The sequence below is a fragment of the Solea solea genome, chromosome 5, assembly GCF_958295425.1.
Source record: "Solea solea chromosome 5, fSolSol10.1, whole genome shotgun sequence".
In the NCBI taxonomy this organism is placed as follows: Eukaryota; Metazoa; Chordata; class Actinopteri; order Pleuronectiformes; family Soleidae; genus Solea; species Solea solea.
This window is the reverse complement of record NC_081138.1, coordinates 3,869,401-3,881,371: the sequence shown is the minus strand read 5'-3', so window position 1 is coordinate 3,881,371 and position 11,971 is coordinate 3,869,401. Positions and strand designations below refer to the sequence as shown.

The window sequence follows — 11,971 nt, the reverse complement described above, 5'->3', positions numbered from 1 at the left end:
CCTGAGCTCTAACCTCGTGATGAGTGGAAGAGAAATAGAAAAAACAACAACAACTCCGTATTGTGTGAAGGAGCCAGACTCGCATTTAATTTGTGGATCGTGGTGTCAAAACACGCGGCTCTGTGGACGTGTCACAGCTGTACGCTGAGGGGAGATGTTTACATCCGAGGCATCGAAGGAGAGTCACCGTTGAGTGATCTCGCCCGTCGCACGCTCTCAGCGGTGACAGCTATTCACCCGCATGCCTCACACTTGTGGCTGTAGAACTAAACCCCCCCCTGTCAACCCTCATCCACTCCACTGGACCTCAGACTATCATTGAAATGCTTTTTACATTGTCTGTATACCTCAGCTGCTGCCGTGACCATGCTGGTGCATTAACTCTCACGTGTCGTTATTCCTGTGTGTGTGTGTGTGTGAATGAAATCACTCTATTTAGTGTGTTTAAATCATTTTATGCACACAAATTATCACACAAAATAATCCACATTATGATAAATTAGTTTGACTCCACACCATCATCCATTGTCCGGTTTGAAATGAATGAGAAATAAGCGTCTTGTTTCTTCGACTAAAACCTTCCAGTGGATTGAACCACTTGACTTCATGATATGATATTGATGATATCAACGCAGCGAGAGGTGAGAGTGACTCGACACAGGCTGATGGTGGAAGAGGGGAGAGTTGCTAACACACACGGGGAAAAAAAGATGATGAAGATGCAGGTGAAGGGTGAAGAGGGACATTCAGGACGATTCACAGACGGCTGGACCCGCTCTTCGGTTCAGCACCCGGAGCCTCTTACTTTTCAATTTTCTTTTCCTCTTTAAAGACTTGAGCTGCAAAAAAACAGGAAGACGAGACGAAGTCAAACCTGGAAATGATGATGTTCTCAAACGTCTCGTTTTGTCCACAAACCAAAAATGATTGACTTTTAATGATTTCTTTGTTATCAGGAGCAAAGAAATGAAGAAAATATTCACATTTAAGAAGCTTAGACAACCGGAAATCTTGTTTTAATCATGAAAAAAGCTTAATAGTTGTTGATTAATTTAGTCATCGATTAAAAATTGTTTCAGCTCTAATCCAACATTAGTTTGCCAAATTGATATATATCATCTTTACGTAATTTACTTTTTGTTAATACCTAATTTAATCAGATTTTAACAGAGTGTTAGAATTGAGCCCATTAAAGGTCCAGTGTGTAACATTTAGGGAGATTCATTGGCAGAAATTGAATACACTAATCATAGTAGTAAACATTTAAATACATACAGGTACATCTCAATAAGTCAATTTATTATTATTATTATTATTATTATTATTGTTATTTTGTTATACAAAATTATAAAAGCATAATATTTTGTGTTCGTATAAGTCTATATTTTTGTGCATATAGCTTTTTAGATGCACTTTAGGCAAGGGCCTTGCTTTATGGAGTGAAGAGGTTGCGAGTGTCATCCTTTCTGGTACGTGAAGGCCACCGTAGTTCCATGACACACTTTGGTTTTCCTTGCAATCTGCAGTCTCACCATTAGATGCCGCTAATTCTTACACACTGCACCTGCATGTGTCCGTTGTGGACTAATAGGATACAGAAGGAACATACTTACAGCGGACCTCCAGCTTACACTCCACCGCGTCTTCTCCGCTGTCGTTGACCGCCTTGCACGTGTACACGCCCCCGTCGAACGGACAGGGCTTGCGGATCTCCAGCGTCAGGACGCCGTGCTTGCTGAGCATGCGGTACTTGGCTTCGTTCGTGATGTCCATCTTGTTTTTGTACCAGGTCACTTTGGGCTAAAAAGGGGAGGACAGAATAACGCAGTACGTCAGGTAGGGGCATCCACAGTGAAGCGTGCTCGGGGACAGCGCTACTGTCAGGGAACTGTAAGATGTGAATAAATGATTGTTATTTTTGCTGTTGTGTGGATTGAAGTTCAAAATAAACATGTTGAGTGAAAGAAGGTGGAGTTATAAAAAAACACGTTATTGTTCCTAATAATATGATCATGTTAGAGTCTACAGGTTTTCTGACTTTATTTTAATATTTTATGATTATTATATTAACCTTAAATTGTACTTATAACTATATAAGTTAGCTTTATTTGTAAACCACAGTTACACATTTTAACTGTGAAATTTAAACCAAAATATAAAGCATAGCAATGAGACTAAAAATCTGGTTCATGGTTCAATGGAATTGTTTTTTTAATCATCATAAAAGTACTTAATGTTGTCATTATTTTCTAAGCAAAAAGTGTCCAAGAAAACAACATGATTCCTGTAACAACACATATAAACTAAATAATTTTAATTATTATGTCTTTTTTATTTACTAATTTTTTACTAGTTCGAATTACATAGATTTATTCATTATGGAGTGTTCCACGAGACATTTTCTACGGTGGCTCTGAAGTGCAAATCACCACCTCAAATAGGAAGAAAACACCAACAAATAACAATAAAACACAAACGCATATTAAACACAACTGAAAATCACAAAGCACAACAACACAACGAGGAAAAGTGGACTCCTCCTGACTTAGTGTGGTCCGCGCCCTCCCCTCTCGATAAATCTAATTGGAATCTTCCACTTCCTGTTTGCCAGTCGGACCTTCCATGCGCACACACGGAGCTAGCAGGAGCAGGAGGAGACGGGAGGAGCAACGGGGACAAACATATGGTAACTGTTGCTTAAAAATGATCCACACAATTCTTAGATGTTCTGTTGGCGCTCTGTTCACACCTGCTGTTAACATCCGACCTGAGCGATCCGATCACAGGTCTTCAGATTACACCTGCTGCTAACGCTAACGTGACGTCACTGCTCCACATGTAAACACACAACTTTGATTTCATTTCTCTTCACATACAAATTATGTTGTTTTCTGTTTGTTACAGAAAGACAAAGAATCCAGGAAATATTACTGCTATTATTTTCTCAATTAATCGAGTATTTGTTTGGTCCAGAAAATGTTTGAGTTGGAAATGATGATTCTTAAATGTCTTTTTTTTTTTATCCACAAACCAAAAATGATTCAGTTTTAATTCTTTCTTTGTTATAAGGAGCAAAGACACCGGAAAACATTTGTAATAAAATAAAAACAATTAACGGAAAAAAAACAGATTATTTACGTATTTGACAATTAATTTAGTATCATAATAAATAAATCATATTTTGCGATATCCTGACACAACAGCGCTAGTGAAAGTGAGCACTTGGCACCATCTAGTGGACTAACATGTTAATTCGTTTAAATATTTTTTAATGCTAATCCACAAAAAAGTTTGACATTTATTTGAAAAAATATATGCTAAAAAACCGAATACTTGGTGTCTCAAATGCGATATAAGATCGCGATATTGTACTGTATTTGTTTTTCCACCACCACTAATAATACACTCCGCAACATTAGCTGTATGTCAAGTTGTATTGTAGTAGTATTGTATAGACGCAGTTTTGTTGCCGCTTTCACGTTAGACACACTGGAGATGCATCGGAGATTCGTTGCATTTACACTTCACTGTACTTGCAAGTGGTCATGCGCTATCCAATTACAATACAATTTAGGGATGCACGATATTGAACTTTTTGCCGATATCCAATATGCCGAAATATAGGCGAGCTTGGGCCGATATCAATACTCTTCTGCAGTGAAATGAACAGACTATTTTTCATATTTATGTGGATATCATCAACATTTTCTGGACCAAACGATGAATCGAGACAATAACGGACAGTTTAATCGATTATGAAAACAATTGCTAGTTGCAGCTCCAGAACAAACATAAATGGTGTACATATGTATTTATGGAGCAGTAAAGTAGGATTCACCTGTGATACCATCACCTCAGACGGACGTTAACAGCAGTTGTCAACAGAGCCTCTGTTTAATGTGTCTGCATTGGTTTTCATTGTTAACATGTGACTTTAGTGAAAACACTTGTTTGCTGGTTTTTCATGCTTCAGCCAGTCTAACTCAACTGCAGCTATTTGTAGCACTTCAGTGTTGGGACAAACACACTCATTTTGGACAAAAGATACAACAATAAACATTATTTATTCAAACACTTTAGATGATCCATGTTTAGGTCACTGCACCTTCTAAATACCGACTAACAGCTGCAGTTGAAGGGATAGTTTGGAGTTTTCTGAAGTCTGCTTGTACACAGCATCAACACTGACTTTGTCCGTGAAGCAGCCTGGAACCCACACACTTGCTCTGCCTGATAACATGGCTGACAGCAGGGCAGCAGAAAACTCCAAACTGTGTGACTGGTTGAGGCATTGAAACTCTGCCAAGTAAAGTCTAGTTTTCGTCAGTTAACAATGAAAAAATGATGTGAACGCATTAATCACACAGACCTCTGATTATGTGTGGATCATTTTTAAGCATCAGTTCCTGGACACCTGGACTCCAAACCCTTGTCAATTGTTATGTTTTTTTTTTTTTTAATAACTCTTTTTGGCCAAAACAGTGCAATAAAATGGCATAACCCCTTCCTGTAATCTCTCAGTGGGGACGGGGGAGCACAGCCCAGCCCTAACCTCCCACCACAAATGTGACAAAAATGTCATAGGTTAGTATGTGTCCAAAATCACCCAAAAAAGTCATAGTATAGTATGTTGTCCAAAATTGGTCAAAAAAGTCATAGTATAGTATGTCATCCAAAATCGGTCACAAAAGTCATAGTATAGTATATCGTCAAAAATCGGTCAAAAAAGTCATGGTATAATATGTCCAAAATCAGTCGAAAAAGTCATAGTATAGTATGTTGTCCAAAATCGGTCAAAAAAGTCATAGTATAGTATGTTGTTCCAAATAAGTCAAAAAAGTCATAGTATAGAATGTCATCCAAAATCGGTCAAAAACGTCATAGTATAGTATGTCATCCAAAATCGGTCAAAAACGTCATAGTAAAGTATGTCGTCCAAAATCGGTCCAAAACTTCATAGTATAGCATGTCGTCCAAAAACAGTGAAAAACGTCATAGTATAGTATGTCGTCCAAAATCACCCAAAAAAGTCATAGTATAGTATGTCCTCTAAATACATCCAAGTATTAAAGAAGGCACTTGTTCCACCCAGGAATTGAACCCCACTCTCTCTTCTTTCAAAGGTGAGTGTGTTAACCACTTCACCAACCTTGTGCACAGGTTCTGCTGTATGTTGTCCTAAATTACACCAAAACATCATAGTATAGTATGTCATCCAAAATCAGTCAAAAAAGTCATAGTATAGTATGTCGTACAAAATCGGTCAAAAAAGTCATAGTATATAGTATGTCATCCAAAATCGGTCAAAAAAGTCAAAGTATAGTATGTCATCCAAAATCAGTCAAAAAAGTCATAGTATACTATGTCGACCAAAATAACCAAAAAAAGTCATAGTATAGTATGTCCTTCCAAATCAGTCAAAAAAGTCATAGTATAGTATGTCGTACAAAATCAACAAAAAAAGTCATAGTATAGTATGTCGTTCCAAATCAGTCAAAAATGTCATAGTATAGTATGTTGTCCAAAATCGGACAAAAAAGTCATAGTATAGTATGTCGTCCAAAATCGGTCAAAAAAGTCATAGTATATAGTATGTCGTCCAAAATCAGTCAAAAAAAGTCATAGTATAGTATGTCGTCCAAAATCAGTCAAAAAAGTCATAGTATACTATGTCGACCAAGATCACCAAAAAAAAGTCATAGTATAGTATGTCGTTCCAAATCAGTCAAAAAAGTCAAAGTATAGTATGTCGTACAAAATCGACAAAAAAAGTCATAGTATAGTATGTCGTTCCAAATCAGTCAAAAATGTCATAGTATAGTATGTTGTCCAAAATCGGACAAAAAAGTCATAGTATAGTATGTCGTACAAAATCGGTCAAAAAAGTCATAGTATATAGTATATCGTCCAAAATCGGTCAAATAAGTCATAGTATAGTATGTCGTACAAAATCGGTCAAAAAAGTCATAGTATAGCATGTCGTACAAAATCGGTCAAAACAGTCATAGTATAGTATGTCTTCCAAAATCGGTCAAGAAAGTCATAGTATAGTATGTCGTCCAAAATCGGTCATAAAAGTCACAGTATAGTATGTCGTCCAAAATCGGTCAAAAAAGTCATAGTATAGCATGTCGTACAAAATCGGTCAAAAAAGTCATAGTATAGCATGTCGTACAAAATCGGTCAAAAAAGTCACAGTATAGCATGTCGTACAAAATCGGTCAAAACAGTCACAGTATAGTATGTCGTCCAGAATCGGTCGAAAAAGTCATAGTATAGTATGTCGTCCAAAATCAGTCAAAAAAGTCATAGCATATAGTATGTCGTAGAAAATCGCTCAAAAAAGTCATAGTATAGTATGTCGTACAAAATCGGTCAAAAAAGTCATAGTATACCATGTCGTACAAAATCGGTCAAAAAAGTCATAGTATAGTATGTCGTCCAAAATCGTTCAAAAAAAGTCATAGTATAGTATGTCGTACAAAATCGGTCAAAAAAGTCATAGTAAGGTATGTCGTCCTAAATCGGTCAAAAAAGTCATAGTATAGTATGTCGTCCAAAATCGGTCAAAAAAGTCATAGTATATAGTATGTCGTAGAAAATCGGTCAAATAAGTCATAGTATAGTATGTCGTACAAAATCGGTCAAAAAAGTCATAGTATAGCATGTCGTTCCAAATCAGTCAAAAAAGTCATAGTATAGTATGTCGTCCAAAATCTGTCAAAAAAGTCATAGTATAGTATGTCGTCCAAAATCGGTCAGAAAAGTCATAGTATAGTATGTCGTTCCAAATCGGTCAAAAATGTCATAGTATAGTATGTTGTCCAAAATCGGACAAAAAAGTCATAGTATAGTATGTCGTCCAAAATCGGACAAAAAAGTCATAGTATAGTATGTCGTCCAAAATCGGTCAAAAAAGTCATAGTATAGTATATCGTCCAAAATCACCCAAAAAAGTCATAGTATAGTATGTCCTCTAAATACATCAAAGTATTAAAGAAGGCACTTGTTCCACCCAGGAATTGAACCCCACTCTCTTCTTTCAAAGGTGAGTGTGTTAACCACTACACCAACCTTGTGGAGAGGTTCTGCTGTATGTTGTCCTAAATTACACCAAAACATCATAGTATAGTATGTCCTCCAAAATCAGTCAAAAAAGTCATAGTATAGTATGTCGTCCAAAATCGGTCAAAACAGTCATAGTATAGTATGTCGTCCAGAATCGGTCGAAAAAGTCATAGTATAGTATGTCGTCCAAATTCGGTCAAAAAAGTCATAGCATATAGTATGTCGTAGAAAATCGGTCAAAAAAGTCATAGTATAGTATGTCGTACAAAATCGGTCAAAAAAGTCATAGTATACCATGTCGTACAAAATCGGTCAAAAAAGTCATAGTATAGTATGTCGTCCAAAATCAGTCAAAAAAGTCATAGTATACTATGTAGACCAAAATCACCAAAAAAAGTCATAGTATAGTATGTCGTTCCAAATCAGTCAAAAAAGTCAAAGTATAGTATGTCGTACAAAATCGACAAAAAAAGTCATAGTATAGTATGTCGTTCCCAATCAGTCAAAAATGTCATAGTATAGTATGTTGTCCAAAATCGGACAAAAAAGTCATAGTATAGTATGTCGTACAAAATCGGTCAAAAAAGTCATAGTATATAGTATATCGTCCAAAATCGCTCAAAAAAGTCATAGTATAGTATGTCGTACAAAATCGGTCAAAACAGTCATAGTATAGTATGTCGTCCAGAATCGGTCGAAAAAGTCATAGTATAGTATGTCGTCCAAATTCGGTCAAAAAAGTCATAGCATATAGTATGTCGTAGAAAATCGGTCAAAAAAGTCATAGTATAGTATGTCGTACAAAATCGGTCAAAAAAGTCATAGTATACCATGTCGTACAAAATCGGTCAAAAAAGTCATAGTATAGTATGTCGTCCAAAATCGGTCAAAACAGTCATAGTATAGTATGTCGTCCAGAATCGGTCGAAAAAGTCATAGTATAGTATGTCGTCCAAATTCGGTCAAAAAAGTCATAGCATATAGTATGTCGTAGAAAATCGGTCAAAAAAGTCATAGTATAGTATGTCGTACAAAATCGGTCAAAAAAGTCATAGTATACCATGTCGTACAAAATCGGTCAAAAAAGTCATAGTATAGTATGTCGTCCAAAATCAGTCAAAAAAGTCATAGTATACTATGTAGACCAAAATCACCAAAAAAAGTCATAGTATAGTATGTCGTTCCAAATCAGTCAAAAAAGTCAAAGTATAGTATGTCGTACAAAATCGACAAAAAAAGTCATAGTATAGTATGTCGTTCCCAATCAGTCAAAAATGTCATAGTATAGTATGTTGTCCAAAATCGGACAAAAAAGTCATAGTATAGTATGTCGTACAAAATCGGTCAAAAAAGTCATAGTATATAGTATATCGTCCAAAATCGCTCAAAAAAGTCATAGTATAGTATGTCGTACAAAATCGGTCAAAACAGTCATAGTATAGTATGTCGTCCAGAATCGGTCGAAAAAGTCATAGTATAGTATGTCGTCCAAATTCGGTCAAAAAAGTCATAGCATATAGTATGTCGTAGAAAATCGGTCAAAAAAGTCATAGTATAGTATGTCGTACAAAATCGGTCAAAAAAGTCATAGTATACCATGTCGTACAAAATCGGTCAAAAAAGTCATAGTATAGTATGTCGTCCAAAATCAGTCAAAAAAGTCATAGTATACTATGTAGACCAAAATCACCAAAAAAAGTCATAGTATAGTATGTCGTTCCAAATCAGTTAAAAAAAGTCATAGTATAGTATGTTGTTCCAAATCAGTCAAAAATGTCATAGTATAGTATGTCGTCCAAAATCGGTCAAAAAAGTCATAATATAGTATGTCGTACAAAATCGGTCAAAAAAGTCATAGTATATAGTATGTCGTCCAAAATCGGTCAAAAAAGTCATAGTATAGTATGTTGTCCAAAATCAGTCAAAAAAGTCATAGTATATAGTATGTCGTAGAAAATCAGTCAAAAAAGTCATAGTATAGTATGTCGTCCAAAATCAGTCAAAAAAGTCATAGTATACTATGTCGACCAAAATCACCAAAAAAAGTCATAGTATAGTATGTCGTTCCAAATCAGTCAAAAAAGTCATAGTATAGTATGTCGTAGAAAATCGGTCAAAAAAGTCATAGTATAGTATGTTGTACAAAATCGGTCAAAAAAGTCATAGTATATAGTATGTCGTCCAAAATCAGTCAAAAAAAGTCATAGTATAGTATGTCGTACAAAATCGACAAAAAAAGTCATAGTATAGTATGTCGTTCCCAATCAGTCAAAAATGTCATAGTATAGTATGTTGTCCAAAATCGGACAAAAAAGTCATAGTATAGTATGTCGTACAAAATCGGTCAAAAAAGTCATCGTATATAGTATATCGTCCAAAATCGCTCAAAAAAGTCATAGTATAGTATGTCGTACAAAATCGGTCAAAACTGTCATAGTATAGTATGTCGTCCAGAATCGGTCGAAAAAGTCATAGTATAGTATGTCGTCCAAATTCGGTCAAAAAAGTCATAGCATATAGTATGTCGTAGAAAATCGCTCAAAAAAGTCATAGTATAGTATGTCGTACAAAATCGGTCAAAAAAGTCATAGTATACCATGTCGTACAAAATCGGTCAAAAAAGTCATAGTATAGTATGTCGTCCAAAATCAGTCAAAAAAGTCATAGTATACTATGTAGACCAAAATCACCAAAAAAAGTCATAGTATAGTATGTCGTTCCAAATCAGTTAAAAAAAGTCATAGTATAGTATGTTGTTCCAAATCAGTCAAAAATATCATAGTATAGTATGTCGTCCAAAATCGGTCAAAAAAGTCATAGTATAGTATGTCGTACAAAATCGGTCAAAAAAGTCATAGTATATAGTATGTCGTCCAAAATCGGTCAAAAAAGTCATAGTATAGTATGTTGTCCAAAATCAGTCAAAAAAGTCATAGTATATAGTATGTCGTAGAAAATCAGTCAAAAAAGTCATAGTATAGTATGTCGTCCAAAATCAGTCAAAAAAGTCATAGTATACTATGTCGACCAAAATCACCAAAAAAAGTCATAGTATAGTATGTCGTTCCAAATCAGTCAAAAAAGTCATAGTATAGTATGTCGTAGAAAATCGGTCAAAAAAGTCATAGTATAGTATGTTGTACAAAATCGGTCAAAAAAGTCATAGTATATAGTATGTCGTCCAAAATCAGTCAAAAAAAGTCATAGTATAGTATGTCGTCCAAAATCAGTCAAAAAAGTCATAGTATACTATGTCGACCAAAATCACCAAAAAAAAGTCATAGTATAGTATGTCGTTCCAAATCAGTCAAAAAAGTCAAAGTATAGTATGTCGTACAAAATCGACAAAAAAAGTCATAGTATAGTATGTCGTTCCCAATCAGTCAAAAATGTCATAGTATAGTATGTTGTCCAAAATCGGACAAAAAAGTCATAGTATAGTATGTCGTACAAAATCGGTCAAAAAAGTCATAGTATATAGTATATCGTCCAAAATCGCTCAAAAAAGTCATAGTATAGTATGTCGTACAAAATCGGTCAAAAAAGTCATAGTATACCATGTCGTACAAAATCGGTCAAAAAAGTCATAGTATAGTATGTCGTCCAAAATCGTTCAAAAAAAGTCATAGTATAGTATGTCGTACAAAATCGGTCAAAAAAGTCATAGTAAGGTATGTCGTCCTAAATCGGTCAAAAAAGTCATATTATAGTATGTCGTCCAAAATCGGTCAAAAAAGTCATAGTATATAGTATGTCGTAGAAAATCGGTCAAATAAGTCATAGTATAGTATGTCGTACAAAATCGGTCAAAAAAGTCATAGTATAGCATGTCGTTCCAAATCAGTCAAAAAAGTCATAGTATAGTATGTCGTCCAAAATCTGTCAAAAAAGTCGTAGTATAGTATGTCGTCCAAAATCGGTCAGAAAAGTCATAGTATAGTATGTCGTTCCAAATCGGTCAAAAATGTCATAGTATAGTATGTTGTCCAAAATCGGACAAAAAAGTCATAGTATAGTATGTCGTCCAAAATTGGACAAAAAAGTCATAGTATAGTATGTCGTCCAAAATCAGTCAAAAAAGTCATAGCATATAGTATGTCGTAGAAAATCGCTCAAAAAAGTCATAGTATAGTATGTCGTACAAAATCGGTCAAAAAAGTCATAGTATACCATGTCGTACAAAATCGGTCAAAAAAGTCATAGTATAGTATGTCGTCCAAAATCGTTCAAAAAAAGTCATAGTATAGTATGTCGTACAAAATCGGTCAAAAAAGTCATAGTAAGGTATGTCGTCCTAAATCGGTCAAAAAAGTCATAGTAAGGTATGTCGTCCTAAATCGGTCAAAAAAGTCATAGTATAGTATGTCGTCCAAAAACGGTCAAAAAAGTCATAGTATATAGTATGTCGTAGAAAATCGGTCAAATAAGTCATAGTATAGTATGTCGTACAAAATCGGTCAAAAAAGTCATAGTATAGCATGTCGTTCCAAATCAGTCAAAAAAGTCATAGTATAGTATGTCGTCCAAAATCTGTCAAAAAAGTCATAGTATAGTATGTCGTCCAAAATCGGTCAGAAAAGTCATAGTATAGTATGTCGTTCCAAATCGGTCAAAAATGTCATAGTATAGTATGTTGTCCAAAATCGGACAAAAAAGTCATAGTATAGTATGTCGTCCAAAATTGGACAAAAAAGTCATAGTATAGTATGTCGTCCAAAATCGGTCAAAAAAGTCATAGTATAGTATATCGTCCAAAATCACCCAAAAAAGTCATAGTATAGTATGTCCTCTAAATACATCAAAGTATTAAAGAAGGCACTTGTTCCACCCAGGAATTGAACCCCACTCTCTTCTTTCAAAGGTGAGTGTGTTAACCACTACACCAACCTTGTGGAGAGGTTCT

At 35.0% G+C, this 11,971-nt stretch overlaps 1 protein-coding gene across 1 annotated transcript in view; it reads right to left on the bottom strand.

Annotated features, from left to right (window-relative positions):
* Nucleotides 1-434: 434 nt before the first annotated feature.
* mybpc3 (myosin binding protein C3) overlaps nt 435-11,971 on the bottom strand; it is a 52,069-nt gene continuing 40,532 nt past the window's right edge. Inside the window, exons 31-32 of the mRNA XM_058629175.1 lie at nt 1,614-1,800; nt 435-839 (exon numbers count right to left, since the gene is read on the bottom strand). Of these exons, the coding sequence (XP_058485158.1) occupies nt 802-839; nt 1,614-1,800 (225 nt within the window). The 3' untranslated portion in view covers nt 435-801. The remainder of the gene's footprint in view (nt 840-1,613; nt 1,801-11,971) is intronic.